This window comes from Papio anubis, chromosome 1, assembly GCF_008728515.1.
Source record: "Papio anubis isolate 15944 chromosome 1, Panubis1.0, whole genome shotgun sequence".
Lineage (NCBI taxonomy): Eukaryota > Metazoa > Chordata > Mammalia > Primates > Cercopithecidae > Papio > Papio anubis.
Genome location: NC_044976.1, coordinates 107,296,214 through 107,322,576, shown reverse-complemented (window position 1 = coordinate 107,322,576; position 26,363 = coordinate 107,296,214). Strand labels below are relative to the sequence as shown.

Sequence of the window (26,363 nt, the reverse complement as noted above, 5' to 3'; positions counted from 1 at the left end):
TCACTCAAAATGTAACTATAAGATATGTGACCAGATTTCAGAAGGTGAATAAACTGTTTTTCTTACATAATTTCTCAGATCAGGATGTGTGGGACAGTGTTTTTTATTCTAGGCCCTGGATACAAATCATTTAGTAAACTAACAGTTAAGTGCTGCTGGCAAGTCTTGGTCTATGGTACAAGAAGTCTTCTGGTAGCTGAAATAGAAAAATATAAGCAACCTATTTTAGTCCTTTCTAACTCAGCCAGGCCTTAGCCTCAGCCTTAGCCATAGGTTCCTCTTCAGTCTGTCTTTGTTTTTCTTTCTTAATCCAGATATGAAGTATTGACATTTTATGTATAATCATAAAGTATGTATAACTACTTTTCTTCCTCATTTTTATTTTTAAAAGTTATATTAAGGCTGGGCATGGTAGCTCATGCCTGGAATACCAGCACTTTGGGAGGCTAAGGCAGGAAGATCACTTGAGGCCAGGAGCTTGAGACCAGCCTGGACAACATAGCAAGACCTCATCTCCACAAAAAATAAAAATAATTAGCCGGGCATGGTGGTGTGTGCCTGGAGTTCCAGTTACTTGGGAGGCTGAGGTAGGAGGACCACTTGAGCCCAGAAGCACAAGGCTGCACTGACTATGATCATGGCCTGGCACTCCAGCTTGGCTAACAGCAAGATCTCGTCTCAAATAAATAAATAAAATCAGATTTTATTTTTATATATTTTTTAGACATAGGCTTTAACTATGCTGCCCAGGCTGCAGTGCGGTGGCTATTCACAAACACGATCATTGCACACTATAGCCTCAAACTCCTGACCTCAAGTGATCCTCCCACTTCAGCCTCCCAAGTAGCTGAGATTATAGGCGTGCACCACCACACCTGGCTCACAGTCACATTTTCCACAACAGATTTTTCAAAGAAAACTAGGGAGGTAGTATAATACAGTTAGTAGAAAGCACATTGGACTAAAAACACAGATATACATAAGGGAACTGAAAAAACCTTGTTTGAACTGTATAATAGCAGCATTTCGGATATACCTGGATTCAGGCTCATTTATTATATCTCTTATGATGGGAACTCAATTCTCAGAAATAAACCACAAGAATATCAAAGAGAACTATTAAAATCGGGGGAGAAACAGATGACTTACTTTTTAGCATCATTTTGGGGGGAGTGGAAGAAGTTGTTGTTGAAGCTGTATGGGAGTTCTTTTCTTGCAAGCAACATCTCTGATCATCCATCCTATTGCTTTGAAATCGGCTTAATAAGTCAAAGAACCCTTCATCTCCAATAGTATCTGCACTGATTTTCTAAAATATTGAGAGGAAGTCTAGTTCATTTGAATATTCCAGTATTATTTTTAGATCATCAATGAACATCATGATGCATTTAAATGCAAAAGGTAAAGGATGAGGATTAAAAATGAAAATTGACATTTTGAAAAAATACAAGATGGCAAATATTAGTAATAAAATCTTATTTTAATCCAACTAACAAAAAGCACTTCTAGTTTTTAATTCCTGTATTTCTGAAGCTAAAGAAACATACCTCAGACGTAACAGAACCACTACAGATACTGAATTATGCAAACACTGGTGATACAGGCCTGTACTTCAGGCTCTGCATTCAGTTTTAAACATTCTACAGTGGAATTTAAGTACACTTATCTCTTTGTAAGAGCTGTCTAAGAAAGAAAACAAGGGTGTTTTCCTACCATAGTGATTTCTAAGGTCTTTTTTATTATACTTAGATTTGAAGACCCTGAAAAAATACAAACTTCAAATAAATGAATATTTGTGAGGAGAGCAAGATCTATATTTATACTTCATTTGGAAGGCTTCAAAACTGAAATGACTAATGCAATGTTTAATACAAGTAATTATTTTAATTTTTTCATAATGATGTATTATAATAGAGGCACATATACAAAAAATGTTATGGGCCTGAGGAGGAGAGAAGAACTAATTTTTAGGAGAAACAGGGAAAATTTCATAGCATGTATTTGTGTTGGCTCCTTAAGAATGAATAGACATTTGGAGGTGAGAGATGTTTCATACTGGTTAATATGCAATAGTATTCAATTGATGATGAACTGAAGGGTAGGGGTAGGTATAGAGGAGGGAAGAGGCCTTTGTATGCAATACTAACAAATGTAGACTTTATCCTATGTGAAATAAGATGAGCACTGGCAATAGTCAATTTTAAGCAGTTTTGTTTAGAGATAATAAATGAAGGCAGGGAGATCAGTTCAGGTACCTACTGAAGTCTAGGTAAGAGAGTAAGTACTAGGCTAAGACATGGTAGCAGATTTTTTTTTTTTTTTTTTTTTTTGCGGAATCTTGCTCTGTCATCCAGGCTGAAGTGCAGTGGTATGATCTTGGCTCACTGCAACCTCTGCCTCCCAGGTTCAAGTGATTCTCCTGCCTCAGCCTCCTGAGTATCTGGGACTATAGGTGCATGCCACCACACCTGGCTAATTTTTGTATTTTTTGTACAGTCAGGGTTTCACCATGTTGGCCAAGCTGGTTTTGAACTCCCGACCTCAGGTGATCTGCCTGCCTTGGCCTCCCAAAGTGCTGGGGTAGCAGATATTTTTTAAAAGGGGTGAGGGTAAGAGCAGATCTGAGGGACACAGTAGATTTGATGTGGTTAGTGAAAGAGGGAATCTTGCACAACACTGGGGTTCCTGGCTTAGGGACAGAGTAAATGGTATCCCTTTAACTGGGACAAGGAAAACAGGAGTGATTAAGAGAAGTTTTTAACATGTTAAATTTGAGGTTTGGGAATGATATATACATAAGCCACAGTCAAATGTGTTAATTACCAACAAAAGACTTTTTCCTAGGAGCAAAAAAGCCTAGAATTCAAGACTGTGAACGTGAAAATACATATGGCTCCAAAAGTATGGGCATTTTCAGTTGAGCTAATTGAGCTTAGTTAAGACCCCAAACTTTGAACAAAGGCGTGACTTCCTTGAATTCCAGTCCTGCTCTAGATCTACAAAAATATCCCTGAATTTCTATATACCCCATAAGTTTTAATTTTATTAGTCATAGCTATCCCAGAAAAGCTATGTAAGAAACCACTGATAAAAATCGAGGCATTCTATAACAATACCACAGACTTGGGGGAAAGAAATTGAGACAAAAGACACTACAAGGATATAGGTGTAAATGAAATGCTGACAAAAGAAATCTCTAACTTAAAACAAAAAGGTTAACTTTTTTTTCAAAGGCACTCATTGCTGGAAAAATTGATTTTATTTATTTTACTCTTTTGAAGACAGTCTCACTCTGTCGCCCAGGCTGGAGCGCAGTGGCACAATCTTGGCTCACTGCAACCTCCAACTCCCGGGTTCAAGCGATTCTCCTGCCTCAGCCTCCTGAGTAGCTGGAATTACAGGCATGTGCCATCACACCCAGCTATTTTTTGTATTTTTAGTAGAGACAGGGTTTTGCCATGTTGGCCAGGTTGGTCTTGAACTCCTGACTTCAAGTGACCTGCCTGCCTTGGCCTCCCAAAGTGCTGGGATTACAGGTATGAGCCACCATGCCCAGCCAATTTTATTTTTTTATTTTTTTTGAGATGGGGTCTCACTCTGTCACCCAGGCTGGAGTGCAGTGGTGCAATCTCAGCTCACTGCAACCTCTGCGTCCCAGGCTCAAGCAGTCCTCCCACCCCAGTCTCCTGAGTAGCTGGGACCACAGGTGTGTGCCACCACATGCAGATAATTTTTTGCATTTTTAGTAGAGATGGGGTTTCACCATGCTGGCTAGGCTGATCTCGAACTCTTAAATCCAGAAGATCTACCCACCTTTGCCTCCTAAAGTGCTGGGATTACAGGCATGAGCCACTGCGCCTGGCAGATAAATGGATTTGATAATATGAAGTACCTTCTTTGTAATTTACTTTGATCCTTTTACCAGATTATAGGGTAGCTGGATTTGAGATTTCCCTGATACTGATTATCAGTAAACCCATCATATTTTTATTTCTAAATAAATTAAATAAACTGTTTGCTATGCTCATTTTTCTCTTTTTTTTTTTGAGACAGGGTCTTGCTCTGTTGCCCAGGCTGGAGTGTAGTGGCATGATCTCAGCTTACTGCAACCTCCACCTCCTGGGCTCTGGGACCATAGGCACATACCACCATACCCGGCTAACTTTTTATTTTTTGGTAGAAACAGTTTCACCATGTTGCCCAGGCTCATTTTTCATCAAAAGTTTGTAATTCTATCATTACAGTTTCAATAATATGATTAATAGAAGTAGATGCTAACAGACACTCTTCATTCTAAATTAATATTTAAAAATTCTTGAGCATCTGAATTTAATTTGTTCTGCCTTCTGAGCTGAGTAGAGGGTGGTTTTACTGGGAGACAATGCAGTGAAATAACTGCTAGTATTTTTGCAAACAACAGTGACTCAAATAAATAATTATTGGCCAAGCACAATGCTTCACATCTGTAATCCCAGCACTTTGGGAGGCCAAGGCAGGCAAATCACTTGAGGTCAGGAGTTCGACACCAGCCTGGCCAACATGGTGAAACCCTGTTTCTACTAAAAATATAAAAATTAGCTGGGCATGGTGGTGCGCACCTGTAATCCCAGCTACTTGGGAGGCTGAGGCAGGAGAATCGCTTGAACCCGGGAGGCAGAGGTCGCAGTGAGCTGAGATTGCGCCACTGAACTCCAGTCTGGGTGACAGAGCAAGATTCAATCTCGAGAAAAAAAAAAACAAAAAGAAAAATAATTATTGTTCAATACAAAGGAGCAACTTATCTACTAAGACAGTAATTACCATTTCTAATTTTGAAGAAGATAGAAAAGATAGGGAAATATGAATACAAAGGTATTTTATATTACATGTCTAATTTAAATTACTAAAAATTCAGTATGAATACAAGAAAACCCAAATGTTGGTACTCAAAACACAATACTCAAAAACTTAAACGTACCCTCTGAGAATCTGGAATTCGGTGGTCAATAGAATTACTGGCATCTTGGAGAACTTTAGTGGAGGAATTCGTTTTGCATTTTTTCCCCTTCAGTCTGTTGACAAAGAGTAGCTTTGCAGAAGGTTTGGCAATAAGAGGTTTTTGCTTAGCAAGAATTTCACTGTTCCAGTTCTGTATCTACAAAATTATAAATGGAAGGCAGGTGAAAAAACACCTCCAAATCCCCAGCTCTCGTCTGGTTTCCCATAATATTAACCTGACATACTCACTTATTTACTACTGGGGGAGAGAGGAAGAATTTTAGATCTCTTTAAAAATATCTTTTTTAGTATACTGCACTATTTTCAAGATCTTGTACCAAATGCATACTGTGGATTTCTCATTATCAAAACATTAAAATGCTGGTTTTAAAGAACCTATGAATAAGAAAGCAAGGTTTGCCAAAACCTTATAAAAATAAAGTATGAACGGTCAGAGAAGGAGCCAAAGTTTTACTCTAGATGTGAGTTACTTAAAAATATGTTACAACTGGAATTTTTGGATGAATGTAGAATTTTTAAACATAAAAATTAATATTTGAAACATAGCAGTAATTTAAAAAAAAATAAAACGGTACTGTTTTTACTAATACCGTACTAAATTCTCAATAGGCAAAACCAATTTATAAAGGTCTAGATCTGGTGTAAATACACAACCTACAAATAACAAAATAACATTTATTGAGTACAGGGGAAAAATATGCACTACATACAATAGCTCTGACATTTGCAGCTTTAACATTCAGTCTTAAATGTTTATAATTAAGTCTAAAGGTTCATGCTATGTAATAATTTTAGTTACACACATTTTTTCATAGGTAAAATTACAGTCAAATGCACAGATTTTAAGTCTATGATTGGAAGCCATAGAACCCCTACTCCAATCAATACACAGAACATTTCCACCAATCCAGAAAAGTGCCCCATGAGGCACAAACTGAAATAAACGTACAGGGGAGTGAGACATGTAGCTGGGGATGGGTGGCTCACACCTATAATCCCAGCTACTCAGAAGGCTGAGGCGGGAGGATTGCTTGAGCCCAGGAATTTGAGGCTAGCCTGGACAACATAGTGAGAACCCATTTATATATATATATATAGAGAGAGAGAGAGAGTGTGTGTGTGTGTGTGTGTGTATGTGTATATATACATATACGCATATAAATACATTTGTTGTTTTTTTTTTTTTCTTCTTTTTCTGTTGCCAGGCTGGAGTGCAGTGGTGCAATCTCAGCTCACTGCAAGCTCCACCTCCCAGGTTCAAGTGATTCTCCTGCCTCAGCCTCCCGAGTAGCTGGGACTACAGGTGCCCACCACCACGCCTGGCTAATGTTTTGTATTTTTAGTAGAGACGGGGTTTCGCCATGTTGGCCAGGATGGTCTCGATCTCTTGACTTCGTGATCCACCCACCTTGGCCTCCCAAAGTGCTGGGATTACAGGCGTGAGCCACCGTGCCAGGCCTTGTTGCTGTTTTTAAAACATGTGGTTAGTAAGTGAACCAAGCCATCGATTCCTTTTCACATACACATTATAAGGGGAAATTATTTACTACAGTGGATTTCACGGTCTATTGTTTAGAGAAAAGGAAAATGGTCCTTGATGTGAGAACATAAAACTGTACCCAAAACTCAAGAAGAAAAATTAAAAATGTTCCTTATATATTTATTTGAACTTCTCAACAATACTGAAAACAAGAATACAGGGCGAAGCAATTCCCTTTTTCCTTATGTATGCTTCTTTACTTTGTTGAGAATAATGAAATAATGAATTCTTTGACAGCTTTATTATGAGGAAAAGAAACCAATACAAAGAACTAATTACACTTAAACATATTTTAAATTAAGGATAGAATTTTATCACTTGGCTCTTGGAGAATTACAAGGTCGAATCTGGTCAGCTTCTTACATAACACTGTTAGTACCACTACATAGGTAGGCAGAAGATAGCAAATTAATTTTGCTACTTATATGTTCCTAAAAGAAGAAAGTAGACAAAAATTGCCTTAAAAGCTTTTAAAAAATAATTTGTGGATTTAACAAATTTATATTTGAGAACCACTCACAAAGAAAAGCTGGACATTTGGAAAAATCACAAAGTCCTTTAAAAACTACTAGAGTTTCCAAATAACTCTGAATTGCTGGAATAAAAATATCTTGGATATGATTCTAACACAATTGGATTTTGGTTTTTTGAAGACTATTCACACATAAACTATCACTATTGAAAAAGCATATGTTATTGTTATAATGATAGGGCAGAAGAATATTTAATGGCATGGAAAGATGTTCCTTTTTCTTTTTTTTTTTTTTTCAGAGACAGGGTCTCACTCTGTCACCCAGGCTGGAGTCCAGTGACACAATCATGGCTTATTGCAACCTCTGCATCCCAGGCGCAAACGATACTCCTGCCTCAGCCTCCCAAGTAGCTGGGACTACAGGCATGGCATGCAACATCAAGCCTAGCTAATTTTTCTATCTTTTTTTTTTAAATTGTAGAGACAGGGTTTCACCATGTTGCCCAGGCTGGTCTCAAACTCCGGGGTTCAAGTGATCTGCCTGCCTTGGCCTCCCAAAGTGCTAGGATTACAGGCATGAGCCACTGCGTCCAGCTGGAAAGACGTTCTTGATAGATTACCACATATTAGAAAATAGTGTCTATAACATCCATATGAAAATGCCAGATGAATAGAAGCGAAAATAACTGTAGTTACCATCAGGAGGCAGGATTACTGATTATCTTTATTTCTGTATTCAAATTTTCTAAAGTTGCTGTAATGAAGATATTTTATAAAAAGTATTTTTAAAAATATACTACAGCTGACACAGTGGTTCACACCTATAATACCAGCAACTCAGGAGGCTGAGGCAGGATGATTGCTAAAGGCCAGGAGTTTAAGACCAGTTTAAACAACACAGTGCAAGACTCTGTCTCTGAAAAAACTTAGCCAAGAAAAGAAAAAAAAAATAAACATAAAAGAATGAGAGCCTTTTTTTTTTTTTTTTTTTTGAGACAAGTCTCGCTCTGTGGCCAGGCTGGAGTGCAGTGGTGCGATCTCAGCTCACAGAAACCTCTGCCTCCCTGGTTCAAACGATTCTTCTGCCTCAGCCTCCCGAGTAGCTGGGACTACAGGAGTGCACCACCACACCCAGCTAATGTTTGCATTTTTAGTAAAGACAGGGTTTCACCGTGTTGGCCAGGATGGTCTCGATCTCCTGACCTCATGATCCACCCACCTCGGCCTCCCAAAGTGCTGGGAGTACAGGCGCGAGCCACCGCGCCCAGCCGAGACCCTATTTTGACAATGTAATATTCAGTTCAAAGGAAATGGAAGAAAGCAGTCTTGATGTGTTCTTCAATAACCTGTTTCTAATTATGCAGTCCCTTCCCTTTTACTACGCACCCCTCTCCCCCAAGAAAAAGCCTAAGGAAGATGTATCTTCAACACAAAGTACTTGTTTAAAAAAAAAAAAAAGCTTTTCAAGAATGCAGCTAGAAAAACAACTCTCCTTTTGATCATAAATTTCATTTATCTTGGCAATAAAGTTGCTATGTAGTTGGGAAAAAAAGGTTGTCCTTTTGATCTTCCTGATCTAATTGAAAAAAAAAAAGTAATACATTTACTTGGTAAATGATTGAAATAGTTCAAACTGGTATATAAAGTATTTCTAGCCTAACCCACTCAGTCCTCTTCCCAGAAGAAATCATTGTTAGCCCGTTTCTTACATCTTATTCCAGAAATGTTTTAGGAATCTACAAAGGAAATATATGCATGTATTTTTCTTAAACAGATGGCAGCATACTGTACGCATTCTTTTTGCACTATACTTTTTCTGATTTTTTTTTACAGGCAACTTTTCAAGTGATATCTATATAGGGCAAGCCTTATTTAAATTATTTCATTAAATGAAAAGTTACTAAAACATTTTATAATAGTTCATGAAATTTAAAATATAAAACCTGTCACCCACCTTTTCTGGTGTTAACTTCATAAGTTCCATATTTTCCATACTGTGCCGGCGTCCCAACTTGGGGCGTACACCTTTGTTTAAAAAAAATTAATTCAAATAAACCAGGGAGCCCTTAAGAGTACAAGTTCAGCATCATTACATTATTCAGTTCTAAAATCTGATACACAAACCCATATGGAAGGAGAAAACCTGTACAAATATGTATTCTTCTAAGAATAATGATTTTCCATACCAGCTACACAAAAATAGAATATACATTCCCCTCTAAAATGCTTTGATGTAAGGAAGTTACATTTTGGTTGGAAACTAACATTACCCCTTAATTTGAAAAATGCATTTTATAATAACTGGTTTTATACTATCCATACAGTTTCAAAAATAACAAACTGTAGAGCGGTTTATTCCTTATAACAACATAAGGAAAAGGCTGTAGGCCTTCAATTGTGTGAAAAGAATCAAAATAGCATCCCCACTACCACGCTGTTATTCCTTTCTAGGTCATCCCTTTCCATTTTAAGATCTCATTAGATGACAGACTTACTGCCAGTCAGAAAACAAGTAAACAAGGCCTTAAATTTTTTTCAGTAAAGTTATTAAATATAGAGAATTTCCATATCCATTTAATCTTTTAAAATATTAGGCAATATTTTAAAAGGCATAAGAAATACCTAATACCCAGCTTAAAAAATGAAACATTACAAACACATTAAACTCCCCTTGTATAACTCCCCTCATAATTTACCTTGTCTTCCCTGTGCTTTTATGCATTTTCATTATATTTCTTAGCAATACAGCATGTGTGGGTTTTGAAACACTTATAAATGGTATCATACTGTATGTATTCTGCAACCAGCTTTGAGAAACCTTATATTTGTGAGATTCATCCAAGTTGCTATGTATACCTTAATTCATTTTCATTGCCATTTTTGGCAAGGGCTTTTTATAATAACTGGTTTATACTATCCACACCGTCTCAAAAATAACAGACTGTAGAGTGGACTCTAAAATGGAAATTATCCATTTTACTAGTGATAGATATTTGGGTTGCTTCCAATTTTTTGCTATGATAAGCACACTACAGATATTCTTGGAAATGTCTCTCAGTGTACATGAACAAGCATTTCTTCCAGTTTGGTGGTTATCAGGAGTATATAACTGGGAGCAGAACAGGAGTGGAACAGCTGGATCATACAGTTGGCGCATCTTTAACTTCACCAGAATGTTGCTGGATTGTACTTCAGGGTACACCAATTTCTATCCCATCAATACCATATCCACACAGTTTCATATAATAGTTTTATATGAAACTATTTCATATAATCCATATAAGAGTTTCCATTACCCTGCATCATTTTAATACTGGTAGTAATTTTTGTTTACCTCATAAGTTTCTAATAGTACTCCACTGTGATTTTTGCTGATGAGATGAAGTTGAGTATCTTCTATTTATGGGCTATTTGTGTACTGTTCGTCACTTTTGCCCCCCCCGTGCCCTCCACCCCTATTTTTTAAATAGAGACAGGGTTTCACCATGTTGACCAGGCTGGTCTGGAACTCATGACATCAAGTGATCTGCCCATCTCGGACTCCCAAAGTGTTGGGATTACTTGCGTGAGCCACCATCCCTGGCCAGCCCCCATCTCTTTTTTTGAGAAGGGGTCTTGCTCTATGGCCCAGGCTGGAGTGCAGTGGTGCAATCATGGCTCACTGCAGCTTTGACCTCTTGGGCTCAAGCGATCCTCCCACCTGAGCCTACCAAATAGCTGGGACTATAGGCATGCAACACCATTTCCAACTTTTTTTTTTTTTTTTGATACAAACAGGAGTCCTATATTGTCCAGGCTGGTCTTGACTGTTGGATGCAAGCGATCCTCCTGCCTCAACCTCCCAAAGTGCTGGGATTACAGGCGTGAGCCACTGCACCTCTCCTGCGTCATCACTATTACTGCTCTAAATCTGTCTTTCACATTTAAATCCTTAATCCATCAATAATTCATTTTTATGTGAGATTATTTTCCATATATGCAAGGAATATAGGCTACTTGATTCCACTGGTCTATTTGTTTGTCTTTATGCCAACAGCACACTGTCTTATTACTTATATCTGTAAAGAAAGCACTTTTCATGTTCTTAGGAATGTTTTGGTATTTCTCAGAACTTTTTTGTTTCATATAAACTTGTGAATAACTTCATGAAGTTCCATAAAATAATTGTGATGTGTTTGGCAGTGCACTTAATTTTTATCAATCTGAGAAGAACTGAAATATTTTATAAAATGTTGTCAGCCGGGCATGGTGGTGCATGCCTGTCATCCCAGCACTTTGGGAGATTGAGGTGGGCAGATCCCTTGAACTCATAAGTTCGAGACTAGCCTGGGCAACATGGGAAAACCCCATCTCTGCCAAAAAATATAAAAATCAGCCAGACGTGGTGGCGTGTGCCTATAGTTCCAGCTACTCAAGAGGCTGAGGTGGGCAGATTGCTTGAACCTGGGAGGTAGAGGCTGCAGTAAGCTGAGATGGCTCCACTGTGCTCCCGCCTGGTGACAGAGTAAGAGCCTGTCTTGGGGAAAAAAAAATTGTCTTCCCACTTGAGTATGATTTGTCATCCATCAATTACTGAGAGAGATGTGTTAAAATTTCCCATTATAACTGTAGATTTTCCCATTTCTTTAATTTTGCTTTATGTACGTTAAGGCCTTGTTATAAAGGCCTACTAAGCCCAGACGCATTTAATGCATGTATCTTCCTGGTGAATTGAACTGTTAATCACTGTTAAGCACCACTGTAAAGTGACCTTCATTTACTTTGTTTTTTGTTTTTGTTTTTTTGAGATGGAGTCTCGCTGTGTTGCCCAGGCTAGAGTGCAGTGGTGTGATCTCGGCTCCTGCAACCTCCACCTCCTGGGTTCAGGTGATTCTCCTGCCTCAGCCTCCTGAGTAGCTGGGATTACAGGGCCCTGCCACCACCCCCAGCTAATGTTTGTATTTTTAGTAGAGACGGGGGTCTCACCATGTTGGCCAGGCTGGTCTCGAACTCCTGATCTCAAGTGATCCACTGGCCTCAGCCTCCCAAAGTGCTGGGATTACAGGCGTGACTTACCACACTCAGCCGACCTTCTTCATTTGTAGTAAGACCCTTTGCCTTAAAGTACATTTTATCTGCTATTAACATAGCTATACTGGCTGTCTTTTGGTTAGTTTTTGCATGGCGAATCATCTATTCTTTTACTTTCAGGCTTATTATATCCTTATATATTTCTCTTGCAAGTAGTGTGTAGTTGCATTTTATTCTTTCTCCAATCTGCTACTGTGTCTTATAAATGGAACATTTTCATTTAATAGTACTATTAAATGAAATACATTTAACAGATTTGGATATTTGGGTGATTTTCTCTTTCCTATGTTCATTGGTGAATTACATTAATTGATTTTCTAATGTTGAATCCACTTGAATTTTTTTTTGAGACAGAGTCTCTCTCTGTGGCCCAGGCTGGAGTGCAGTGGCGCTATCTCGGCTCACTGCAACCTCCACCTCCCGGGTTCAAGTGATCCTCCTGCCTCAGCCTCCTCAGTAGCTGGGACTATAGGCGTGTACCACTGTGGCCTGCTAATTTTTGCATTTTTCAGTAGACACAGGGTTTCACCATGTTGGTCAGGCTGGTCTCAAACTCCTAACCTTGTCATCCACCTGCCTCAGCCTCCCAAAGTACTGGGATTACAGGGGTGAGCCACTGTGCCCTGCTCCCTGTTTGTTTTTAAATACATTGCTGGATTTGCTTTGCTAATATTTTGTAAAGATTTTTATATCTTATGTTCATGAGTAAGGCTGGCCTGTAATTTACTTTTCTTGTATTGTTTCTTATCTAGTTTGGATATCAAGGTTATGGTTCTCAGACTGATAAAAGTATTTCTACTTATTCAGTTGCCTATACAATTTTTGTGTAAGGTATTGTAATTACTTTTCTTAAGTGGCTGGTTTACCTCACTTGTAAAATAATCTGAGCCAGGTATTTTCCTAGTGGGAAGATTTTAAATTACTGATCTAATTTCTGTATAATTTTAGCCATTAGCAAACCATTCACATTACATTTTACCATTGGATCAGTTTTGGTAACTTGTTTTTCCAGAAATTGCCCATTTCTCCCAGATTTTCAAATATTTTGTCACAACGTTACTCAGAATCTCTTTTTAATCTCTGCATATTTATTATGTCCCCTTTTCTTTTTGAACAGTCTTGCCGTAGACTTAATTAGTCAAAATTTAAACAATTTGGAACCAAATTTTGACTTAAAAAAAAAATCTCTATTGAATCTTTAATTTTATTAAATTCTGCTCTTTTTAAATTTTTGCCTTCTTTCAGTTTTTTCTTTCTTTCTTTTTTTTTTTTTTTAGATATTTAGCTCACTTTCAGCCTTTTTCCTTTTTTTTGGGGAGACAGAGTCTTGCTCTGTTGCCAGGCTGGAGTGCAGTGGTGTGATCTCGGCTCACTGCAACCTCCGCCTGCTGGGTTCAAGCAATTCTCCTGAGTCAGTCTTCTGAGTAGCTGGGAATACAGGCACCTGCCACCATGCCCAGCTAATTTTTGTATTTTTAGTAGAGACAGGGTTTCACCATGTTGGCCAGGATAGTCTCGATCTCTTGAACTTGTGATCCGCCCGCCTGGGCCTCCCAAAGTGTTAAGATTACAGGCATGAGCCACTGCCTTTTTCCTTTCTAAATACAACATAAATTTTGCTCTAAGTACCAATGTAAGTTGCGTGCACAAAATTGAAACTATTTTTATAATTCAGTCCTAAGTTACTTTCTAACTTTAAGATTTCTTTTTCAACCTGTAAGTTACTGAGAAGTGTGTTTTCAGTTGAATGTTTTATACATTATCTTATTAATTTCTAAATTAAATGCACTGTGCTCAGGGCATGTGTGATACAGATGTGATACAAATCCTTTTAAATTTGTTGAGATTTGCTTTATTGTCAGTTTTCTGTAAATATTTCATGAATACTTAAAAATAATGGAAATTGACCAGTTAGGTCAATATATTTCCATTAAATCAGTGGTTTTCACTTTTAAGGTGTAACCCCATATTAAAAAATACACATATATACCTAGAACATACACAAACATACAACAAAATCTTCACACAACAGTTTTATACACACACATACACATGTGTGTAGTTTTTTGGTTTTTCTCTGTTGCCCAGGCTGGAGTGCAACGGCATGATCATGGCTTACTGCAGCTTTGACTTCCTGGGTTCAAGCGATGCTCCCACCTCAGCTTCCCAAGTAGCTGGGATCGCAGGCTCATGCCACCATGCATGGCTAATTAAAAAATGTTTTTTGGAGAGATGGCGGTCTCCCTGTGTGTCCAGGCTGGTCTCAAACTCCCAGGCTCAAGTGATCCTCCCAAGAGCTGGGATTACAGGCATGAGCCACTGCCCCAGCTCCTGTATGTGGTTTTTTTTTTTTAATTATTTTTTTTGAGACGGAGTCTCACTCTGTCGCCCAGGCTGGAGTGCAGTAGTGCAATCTCGGCTCACAGCAAGTTTTTTCTTTTTGAGACGGAGTCGCGCTCTGTCGCCCAGGCTGGAGTGCAGTGGTGCTATCTCGGCTCACTGCAAGCTTCGCCCCCGCAGGTTCACACCATTCTCCTGCCTCAGCCTCCCGAGTAGCTGGGACTACAGGTGCCCGCCACCAAGCCTGGCTAATTTTTTGTATTTTTTAATAGAGACGGGGTTTCACCCTGTTAGCCAGGATGGTCTCGATCTCCTGACCCCGTGATCCGCCTGCCTTGGCCTTCCCAAAGTGCTGGGATTACAGGCATGAGCCACCGTGCCCAGCCTCCTCCTGTATGAATTTTTTTGAGACAGAGTCTTGCTCTGTTGCCCAGTTTGGAGTGCAGTGGTGCAATCTTGGCTCACTGCAAGCTCCGCCTCCCGGGTTCACACCATTCTCCTGCCTCAGCCTCCCAAGCAGCTGCGACTACAGGTGCCCACCACCACACCCGCCAAATTTTGTATTTTAGTGGAGATGGGGTTTCACCGTGTTAGCCAGGATGGTCTCGATCTCCTGACCTCATGATCCACCTGCCTCGGCTTCCCAAAGTGCTAGGATTACACGCATGAGCCACTGCGCCCAGCCCTATATGTGTATTTTTAATGGTAACTGCAACTCATTTTATAACTCATGAATGGGTCAGACACAGTTCGCAAAATATTGCATTAGAAGAAGCCTATTAACTGTGTTGGTCAAATCTCTATTACTGATGTCTGACTCCTGACTGATTTTTATCAATTATTCAGGTGTGTTAACATCACATTAAGACATAACTATCACATAAGACGGATTCTGGAGCCAGAGTGACTAAGTTTAACTCCCATCTCTACCACTTACTATGCAGGTAACCCTGGGAAATTTATCTAACCTCTCTTGCCTCCATTTCCCCATCTGTAAATTAAGGATAACAGAAACTTAACTACTAGAATTGTTACAATTAAATGAGTTAAAACATGTAAAGCACTTAAATCACTGCCTGGCATATCATAAGCACTCAATAAATATTAGGGTTTTTTTTTTCCAGTCTACCTAACATTTTTGTTATTCTCTTGTTTCACTTCCTTGTTATTTCTGTAAACTTTTAACCATAGTCACTTTATTTTCTATATCTGATAATTCTAACATCTGAAGATCTCGATAACCTAATTTTGTTGTTTGTTTCCTTACTATCTTGGCTTGTTTCTTTATGTATTTGGTAATTTTTCTGTTGTGAAACCCTTATGACCTGGAATCAAGAATGCCTTTCCCCCAGAAACTATTTGGTCTTACTTCTGCTAAGTCTCTAGGAACACCTCTAACCCAAAAGTGCTTTAACGGATTAGGGTTTCTTAGACTGTGCAGATGGTATAAATCAAATTCCAAACCAGTATACAGGGAGGCTTATGAATTCATGAATTCAGGATTTTAGCGAAGGCTCCTTTTTTCTACCTTGAGCCAACACCAGAAATAGACAAGTTTTCTTACAAATCCTTTCTCCTCACACTGGGGATATAGCAATGAACAAGAGAGACCAAAAAACACCTGTCTTCATAGAGCCAGAGTGAGCAAGAGGTGGAATGGCAGGAAAAGAGGCTGAAGAAACAGGCAGGTTCAGATTCGTAGGGCCTTTCAACCATGGTGAGGACTGAGGATTCAGTTCTAGGTGTGATGGGAACTAACTGGAGGGTTTTGAACAGAGGAACGACATATGTTCTAAAGGAGCACTCTGAGGTCAGGCATGATGGTTCATGCCTGTAATCCCAGCACTTTGAGAGGCTGAGGTGGGAGGATCACTTGAACCTAGGAGATGGTACCTACAGTTCCGTCACTGCACTCCAGCCTGGGTGACAGAGCGAGATTCCATCTCAAAACCCGCCTCCCAGGTTCAAGCGATTCTCCTGCCTCAGCCTCCTGAGTAGCTGGGACTACAGGTCTGTGCCACCACGCCCAGCTAATTTTTGTATTTTTAGTAGAGATGGGGTTTTGCCATGTCGGCCAGGCTGGTCTCAAACTCCTGGCCTCAGGTGATCCACCTGCCTCAGCCTCCTGCAGTGTTGGGGATTACAGGCGTGAGCCACTGTGCCTGGCCAAAATTTTTTTTTAATTTAAAAAAAAAAAAAAAGCACTCTGGCTCCTATGAGGAAAAGCAAGTGTGAGAGATGCAGAATTGAAGTAAGATAGATTATTGGTAGGCTAGAACTCTGCTGGGAGCTGTTGGTAGCTTATACTAAGATCATTGCAGAGTAAACTGTAGGAGAGATTAGGGATACATTTTGAAGGCAGGGTTTCTGATAGGTTTGATGTAGAAGTGAGTGAAAGAAAGGGAACAAGGCCAGCTAATTGAGAAGCTGAAGTGGGAAGATCTCTTGAGGACAAGAGTTCGAGACCAGCTCAGGCAACAGAATGAGAGCCTGTCTTTAAAAAAATAAATAAATAAAATAAATAAATAAATAAATAAAAGTAGAAAGTGAACAAGTATGACCCCTAGTTTTTTGGCCTGATTACTTGAGTGAATGGTGATACTATTTCCTGAGATAGGGTGGGGTACAGGAAGAACATGTTTAGGAGAAAACATTTTAGACATGCTAAGTTTTAGATGCCAATTAGATATGGCATGACAATGGAAAACGTTAAACAAATGAGTCTCAAACTCATGAGGGAAATTTTGGCTAGAAATATAAATCTGAAAATAATCAGTATATAGACAATATAAAAGCCAAGTAACCAGATGAGATTATCTAGAGCTGTACTGTCCAATAGCCAGTAGCCACATGCGGCTCTCTACATTTTAATTAAGCAAAGTTAAGTAATATTAAAAATTCACCCCCTCTTGTAGTAGCCACATTTCAAGTGATCAACAGCCACATACAGCTAGTGGCTTTTATATTGGATGGCAGATATAAAACGTTTTTATCATCACAGAAAATTCTACTGGAAGCACTGACTTAAAGCACAGAATAGAAGGAAAAAGGGTAAAAGCAGTAAGAAGGAAGGAGAGACAGATGGAAAATAGGGAGAGAAAGAAGGTAGGAGAAAAATCAAGTAAGCTGACATGTGAAAACTGAATGATATATTTGGTAAAATGGAAGTTTGTGGTAACCTTGAAAGGTGGTTTCAGAGTCATGGTGAGGGTAAAGCCCAACGGGAATGGGTTAAAGAGAGAAAGGGAGGCAAGGAAGTAAAGACAATGAACATCAGTGGTGTCTTTTCAGGTTTTGTTATAAAAGGGAACAAAGGAACAGTCTATAGGGTCCATGAAGACAAGCGACTGTTTGCTTTTGCTTTTTAAAGATGAGAGCTCTTATGGCATAACCTATTTGAAAGTTCAACACAGGGCCGGGCGCGGTGGCTCAAGCCTGTAATCCCAGCACTTTGGGAGGCTGAGACGGGCAGATCACGAGGTCAGGAGATGGAGACCATCCTGGCTAACACGGTGAAACCCCGTCTCTACTAAAAAATACAAAAAAACTAGCCGGGCAAGGTGGCGGGCGCCTGTAGTCCCAGCTACTCGGGAGGCTGAGGCAAGTGAATGGCGTGAACCCGGGAGGCGGAGCTTGCAGTGAGCTGAGATCTGGCCACTGCACTCCAGCCTGGGTGACAGAGCGAGACTCTGTCTCAAAAAAAAAAAAAAAAAAAAAGACAGTTCAACCCAGAAAAACGTTTTAGCACATCATTCAACCACAAAGCATGCAGTCACAAATTATTATACGGCTCACGCTTCAGACTTTTCACTAAATGTTCTTTGAAAGTCTAAATCAGATGAGTAGCCACTAATTTCTTTTCCTTTTTCATGAGTTTAAAGAAAAAAATTGGAAAAATGTAGATTTATCACTGACTTCCAGATTCAAAATATTTGTCAGTTTTTTTTAGACTGAGAATTTCTCAAGCTTAGGAAAATGATCTCATACAGAATCACATACTGATAAATTTTAAAATGTGATCCTAATCTTATCCCTTTTATTTCTTTAAAAGCATTTTTTTTTCACTCAAAAAGAGACATTATAGCAAGTTTCCTCGCTATAGAAATGTCAAACAAATCGGCACCTAAGGAAAGTTTCCTAAAAATAGGTTTTGCCACCAAAAAACAAAAAACAACCAAAAAAAAAGCAAGAAAGAAAAATAAAAAGAGTATTTTAGATTTTCTGAATTTAAAAAAGAAAGTCCTAAGAAAATTCACCTTGGAAATGAAATGGGGGAAAAAGAGCTGAACAGAAATCAAATATGTAAAACTATATGAGATAAAAAGGATAAACAATAACATTTAAAAATTTTGGCACCTTCACATTTATAAATTTTTGAATGAGCTTAGAGAAAGAGAATTTAAATGTATTTTTACAAAAGAAAAGAACAATACCATCACCATTCCTAAATTCATAAAAACTATAAAATATTGTTTTACATTTATAAATTATGTATTATATATAATTATATATATTTACAGAGCTGTGTACAGCAAAAAGAGTGTAATAAGTCGAACTTCCTATGTTATATATTCTCTCTGAATATGCCAAATTTGTGATAAATAACTTTAATGTAAATATTGAGGATTAAAAAATTGGGTTTTAAAAGTCCTATTACTTACCATTCAAACTGCTCTCAATTTCAGTATTTTCAGACATTATGGAGTTATTTGTGCTGTAGCTCAGACCAAGAACCATTTGAAGGTCTGAGAGATTCAGTCGTGCTGTTAGTTCACCACTTTTATCCCCAACCTACAACACAAACATTTATATTTTAGAGTAGTATTTAAAGACAAAGAATGGTGAAGATTATTTATAAATGCAGTGAACCTAAAACTGGAAGAATGAAAATAGTTTTATTAGAATTATGAGACTATGAATGAATGAAAATTTTTTTCCATTAATAGTTGTCTTAAAGAATATAGAAAGAAAAAGCAAGTTTCTAAAATATTGTAATAGGACAGCTAATTGTATTCTTTTAATTCTTTAGTTCTCTAAACATTAGATTGCTCTTGCTCTCTGGGATCATACTAAGTAATAATGTAGATTATCCTGGACACATTAACTTGGTATATGAATCAAATTTCCTTAGAATATTTTATTCCCATAGTATAATAGCAATGTTTATTAAGCTAGCACCAGACATTTTGCTAGGCACTTTTAACATACATTAGCTCTGATCATTAAAACACTTTGCAAGGTAGATATTATTATTCCCATTTTGCAGATGAGAGAAATTGAGGCTCAGAAAAGGTTTCCAAGCTCAAATAGCCAGTAAGTGGCAGAACTACAAGAGGAAGCAGTCCTTAATTCTAAGAATCATGCTCTTCCTTCAATACCATGCTACTTCTCCATGTAGAGATGCGGGTAGAGTAGGGGCATATTTTAGTCCTCTCCTTCCGATTACCCATGCCCAGCCTTACTTTCCTGTCTTCCTACATCAAAGACAATACAAACATAACTGTGATCTGTACCTCAAAATGCTTTGTGGGGTTCTTAAGAGAATGATATATAATCAAATTTATTATTCAGCTACATGATCAGTCTAGAGAAATAACAGGGTTCCCTCCCCCAACCTCTAATTTGTAAATTACAACAGCACAGACAGCGTTTTTTTGTTTCATACCTCTCTTGAAATTTCCAAGTGCTTTTCAGCAAAATGCATTGCTTGATCATGATTTCCTAGTGCTGTGTATGCATTTCCTAAGCTCCAACATGCTCTTCCTTCACCAATTCTAAAATATTATTCAAAGCGAACATGCAGTTATTTGAAAAGAGGTCCTATGTATAGAATAAAAGCTATCTAGCAGGAACTACAGATATAAAGAAAGGTTTGGATTGATTTGGTCTTTCATATAAAGAACATACTATCATGATATTATAGACATATTAGAATACCCAGATTAAAAAAAATAATACCCACATGATACTAAACTCATAGTCAAGTATTACAACATAGAAAACATTCTTTTAAAATATGAAAATACAGTATAAAGTAATAAATCTCAAGGATAGGTATTCTGGTCCACTACCCCATTTTCCTTCTATAACAGCCCTACCAGGTAATTATTCAGTGTGTGTCTGAGCAGCAGGGAGAGAGAACTCACTACCTCTTGAGGTAGCATACTTCATTTTGAACAACTGCATCGAAAAGCTCTCTTTCATACTGAGGTAAAAAAAAAAATCGATTTTCTAAAGCAAATATCACAGACTAAATGCTGGCAAATACTGTTTTTTTAATACAGTAAAACAAAACAACTGAATTAGCCACTAACATTTAAAAAGCAGATTTCATATAAAACTCAGCACTTCCAGCTTTTCTTTAAAAAACAGGAAGATGTGGACACAATGGATTTTCATTCCTGCCTGGCAACAATTATTTGGAGTTGGGTAGCAGTTGCCCCCTTCACACTGGGCATTATCTCTAAGTTTACCACAATTCCCACACTTACGTAGTTAGGAAGACTTTTTTTTTTTTTTGAGATGCAGTCTCGCTCTGTTGCCAGGCTGGAGTACAGTGGTGTGATCTCAGATCACTGCAACCTCCACCTCCTGGGTTCAAGTGATCCTCCTGCCTCAGCCTCCTGAGTAGCTGGGATTACAGGCATGCCCCCTCCCCACACGCGGCTAATTTTTGCATTTTTAGTAGATACAGGGTTACACTTACGTAGTTAGGAAGACTTTTTTTTGAGATACAGTCTCACTCTGTCGCCAGGCTGGAGTACAGTGGCGTGATCTCGGCTCACTGCAACCTCCACCTCCTGGGTTCAAGCGATTCTCCTGCCTCAGCCTCCCAAGTAGCTGGGATTACAGGCGTGCCCTACCACGCCTGGCTAATTTTTGTACTTTTTGTAAAGACGGGGTTTCTCCAGGAAGACTTCTGAAGAGGTAACTGAGTTTGGGACCTAGTCACTGATCTTGGGTCAAGGGCATATGGAACCAGACTAATCCTCTATCACAGACTAATCCTCTATCGCAGACAGTCCTCTATCACAGACTAATCCTCTATCACAGACTAGCCCTTCATACAACGATATACAGAGGATATCACTGAAAAAGAAAATTCCTTAAAAGGGATTTTAAGGTAAACACAGGAAAAGAAACAAAGGAAAAACTCTAGGGATTCAATAATGCATCTATATTTTACCTTAGTTACGGTCAAAAGATGTAAAACATACCTATCATTCAGCTCTTGAGCAATTGCTAAGTGCTTCAGATGATAATCAATGGCCTTTTCATAGTCTTGAAGCAAAGTATATGTATTTCCAAGACTGTAACAAGACTGTGCTTCTACAGCTCGGTCTTTAAGCTGTCGAGCCAACAGTAGTGTCTTCCTACAAGAAGAAATTAATTCTTACATAATGATCATTCTCAGTTTGGGCTTTAAGGATCACAAAATAAAACTCTAATTTTTCCTCTCTGCTGCTTTCTGCTGCCTTTAAATTTCTGAGAGCCTAATATTCATATCCCGTACTTTCTTCATTACTTTTAGACAAAATGAAAAGGCCTTTTTGAAACACAGAAAGCAGATTCAAGACAGAATAAATTTGAGAATCCTAACAATTCACCAAAGTAAAGGAGTATTGAAACATGAAATCAAGAGTTTCTAGAGGTTAACATACTATCTTTAACATTTAAAAAAAACTTTCCCTTTAGTATTGGCAATAGCTTTTTTCCACATGACATCTGTTTTCAATCGTACCGTCACCTTTGCATTGTCAAAATTTAAAATATTTAGGTAAAATTCTTATGTGTAGGCTATTAGTCACCACTTAGGTAAAATTCTTATGTATAGGGCATTAGTCATCAACTCATGAAAAATACTGAATGCTGCATCCAAACATTACCCATTCTACCTGTGGTATTGTCAGTGAGAAGCTAGCATAGCAGTTAAGAGTATAGATCTTGGAGCTAGACTGGATTTAAATCCCAACTTTGCCAATTACTAAGCTAAGGGCAAAGTATGTATACCAGTCTCTTCATATATAAAATGGGAGAAACACCTCAAAGGATTTTTGTGAGGATTAAATTAATATGTATAGATAAAAAGTGCTTAGAATAGCATCTTGTGCATAGTAGATGCTGTATAAATGTTAATATGTTATTATTATCAGTGCTTAAACCTACAGATGCTTTTGGATTCAGTAATTTAAATGGCTCTCCCATCATTTCTGCCAAATAGTGTAATTACTTCATATCACTTATAACTATACGACAAATTACTATACGGTAATGTGATAGCTTTTTCTTAAACAAACAAATCTAAAATTACATATTTAATGATGATACATTCAAATCTGTCGCCTTAGGAGGCTACCTAATTATTCTAATGCTGCCTGTCTTTTCAAATATTTTTGAAAGACTTTTGGAATTGCTCTCAGATCCTGTGGCATAATGCTTTCTGGCATACCATTATTCTTTGATGGTACAGTTGATTTGTAAATGATCAGAAATCTTTCTGGAACCAAATTCAATTACTAACATAGGTTTACCAAACTACTGCTTTGTATCTGGAAGGATATGGATCTACAATGTTATGTTAGCCTTCTTGTTTGGCCCTGATAACAATTCTGGGCTGGGTGTGGTGGTTCACACCTGTAATCCCAGCACTTTGGGGGGCCGAGGTGGGCGTATCACTTGAGGTCAGGAGTTCAAGACTAGCCTGGCCAACATGGTGAAACCCCATCTCTACTAAAAATACAAAAATTAGCTGGGTATGGTGGCAGACACCTGTAATTCCAGCTGCTCAGGAAGCTGAGGCAGGAGAATCACTTGAACCCAGGAAGTAGAGGTTTCAGTGCACCAAGATTGTGCCATTGCACTCCAGCCTGGGCGACAAGAGCAAAACTCAAAACTGTCTTTGTTTAAAAAAAAAAAAAAAAAATCTAAAGAAGAGTTCTAAAAATATTTCTAACCAACAACTTGGAATATATATAAAGTTCTGAGTTCTAGCTGCTTATAGGGAGAAAAAAAGTAAGTTTCATTACTTTATATTCATGCTTCTTTAGTCAAATAGCCACTATCCATTTTATAATAGACCCTTTCAGTATATAACAGAGGTATGCCATTTAATAATTAAGACTTCTCTATATCCCTTGGCTTTAAAATATAAGAAACTTTTATATTTAAAATCAAAATATATACTCCTTCATATAGTACATAGTAATATGTTTTATTTGGGAGGCTATTTCATATCTAACTAACCTAACCAACCAACAAATATTAACCATTAGTTAATGTTTAAAGCAAAGTGGAATGCTATTCAATTTTTTTTAGATAGGCCTGAAACAATTTTACCTTTTCATGAAGATGACAAAATTATTCAGAACTGTCTCATATTGGATTCTTTAACAAAATACAAATCAATCACTGTGTCTTCAGTTTAGTCAAACTGGCTTCTACCCAAAATCTATAAGGGCCTTCAATCCCCACTAACTAGGGAAAACTCAATCTAGAAAGCACAGATCAGGCAACTTGAAGCTGTCTAAACTTTCTATCATCTATGTCTCAAATCTACTGATAAGAGAGATCCTGCCACAGAAGAAGCTGGGATTGCAAACTCCCCAGGTAAGTGAATGGGGACGCAGCTTACAGTGACACAGTCAAATATGGGCAGAAAGAGGGTAAAGGGAGAACTGCTCAGTAAGAAGGTGGGAAGGTAGAGCAAAAAAATCAGTGATCACTGATAGAGACTATAAATATTTTTGTTACCAGGCTTTCTTTTGGCATCTCTTCTAACCCATAATTGAGTGAAATAAAGCATATACACAATATACACCACATATGCTAAATAGGTTTAAAAGATATTAAAGGTTGAAAACTTCATTTAAAAACAATTACTTTTAAAGATAAAAACCAGTACTATAAAGGGGTCATACTGCTGCTATTAAATCTTAGGTACAATAATATTTATTGAGCACTGTGTACCAGGCACTGTGCTAAGTGTTTAATATATTGTTTCATTCACTCTTCACAGTATTCCCCAAAATGATGTATTCATATATTCTGTTACAGATAAGGAAATTGAGGCTTAGATGCCAAAAGTCCTGCTGCAATCAGATTTTAAACCTAAAGCCTATGAATTAATGGGATTGAATAACTATTCGTTTTACGTTTATCTACAGAAATATTAGACTAACTTGTAGTATTCCGAGGCAGTTTCAAATTCACCAAGAAATATATATGCATTTCCAAGGTTGCTATATGCTCTTCTTTCAGCCGCTTTATCTCCAAATTCTTTTGCAATCAGGAGACGCTGAAACAGAAAATTTTAATTAGATATAGCTAAAATAAAACGGAAGAATGATCTAATCACTGTTCAGAACTTTGATGGAGGAAATGGTCTGGCTCCAAGGCCTTCCACTGTACCTGCTCATGAGCTATAACTGCATCCCTGAAGTTGCCAAGGAGGTAATGTGTGTTCCCAAGATTTCCAAAGGCACGTCCTTGTGCTGCTCGGTCACCCAAAGCAGTCACTAATGATAGATTTTCCCTAAGGGATAGCAAAAAGTGATGAAAAAATAAGTTTGCAAAACAATTTTATTTACGTGATTTACATATCTAATTCTTTTTATCAGAAAAAAATGTAAGGAAGCTTACAGCCATAATGTGCAACATTTTAAGGATGACATCAATGATGAAGAGCAATTATAGGAAATAGCTGGGAACACTTTATTAAACTATTTAGATAGGTTTCTGCCCAGGGTCAAGCACAGAGTTAATCTTGGAACCCCTGTAGTTAAGTAGTTGTATGAAATTCTATTGGTAAAAGACCAAATTACTCTAAATAACAGCCCAACCATTGATATTTCTTGTTTTTGCCACTAAGTGGCACTGGTCTGCAATTTAAATGAAAGCTGCAGATTACTACTAATAATAACACTATAACATTTAAGCAACTGAATTGATGATTTTGCTAGTTCATAGCTTTAAAACCTTTGCCAAACTTAAAAACTTTACTACCGAATAAAGAACGTATAGCAGATCCACGGCTTAGATGGGCCTACATGATTGCCCATATCAGCCCCTACTCACTCATAAAAATCCACGGCTGCCTGCAGAGCATCTCTCACTTCTTCTGGAAATTCTCCTACATCCTGGGGACCAGGGTAACCAAAACTTTTCCCTTTGGCATGATACACATTCCCAAGATTGTAAAGTGCTCTTGCTTCTCCCACCTAAATGAAGACATCAGCAAAGTTTACATTTTGAAAACAGGTCAGGTTTATCATATATATTTGTAATATCCTTAGTATTATGGACAAGGGAAAGAAATTTTTATATTGGCTCTCCATACAGAACCAATCAAATAATTACTTATAAAAGAAAGACCTCTATTTCCTTCTTTTTCTCCATTAAATTTTTTTTTCTCTTTTACTTCTATTAGTCTATCAATGTTTTCTTTTTTGGTATTAATTTTTAAATAAACTATAGAATAATTAAATAGTATTAAAATGCAAAGCCATCTGAATGAAAATATTAGACCTACCATCTAATGCTGTGGTATTACCTTGTCATTAAGCTCTCTGGAAATATCCAGGTGTCGCTGACAACAAACTATGGCTTCATCAAAATTCCCAAGAACTTTTAAGGTGTTTCCCAGATTACCACTAGCTTTCGCTTCCCCCAACTGGTCTCCAATAGTCCTGAAAAAAGCAAAAAACAAACAAAAAAAAGGTATTGAAATACAAATGGTGTTAAAATATAAAGCAGCCAGAGTACAGTTTTCCAAGAGGACAAACTAACATGCTTAAGGTAAGAAAAACCCATTGGCTTTGAAACCTACTTTAAATAAATATTTAAAACTTACATTTCTGGATTCGAATGTAATTAGTTTTCATCCATTTAATTAAACTCTAGGGTCATTTCACTACTATTCATTCAATTAAACTGTGTTCAACCTAA

At 37.8% G+C, this 26,363-nt stretch overlaps 1 protein-coding gene across 3 annotated transcripts in view; it reads right to left on the bottom strand.

Annotated features, from left to right (window-relative positions):
- GPSM2 (G protein signaling modulator 2) overlaps positions 1–26,363 on the bottom strand; it is a 54,822-nt gene that overhangs the window by 7,920 nt on the left and 20,539 nt on the right. For all 3 annotated transcript variants that reach the window (XM_003892304.4, XM_009214329.4, XM_017945458.2), the window contains 10 exons: positions 25,969–26,104; positions 25,494–25,636; positions 24,828–24,951; positions 24,599–24,714; positions 21,638–21,793; positions 20,086–20,194; positions 19,082–19,211; positions 8,965–9,035; positions 4,958–5,134; positions 1,150–1,309 (listed from right to left, as the gene is read on the bottom strand). In XM_003892304.4, the coding sequence (XP_003892353.1) occupies positions 1,150–1,309; positions 4,958–5,134; positions 8,965–9,035; positions 19,082–19,211; positions 20,086–20,194; positions 21,638–21,793; positions 24,599–24,714; positions 24,828–24,951; positions 25,494–25,636; positions 25,969–26,104 (1,322 nt within the window). The remainder of the gene's footprint in view (positions 1–1,149; positions 1,310–4,957; positions 5,135–8,964; positions 9,036–19,081; positions 19,212–20,085; positions 20,195–21,637; positions 21,794–24,598; positions 24,715–24,827; positions 24,952–25,493; positions 25,637–25,968; positions 26,105–26,363) is intronic.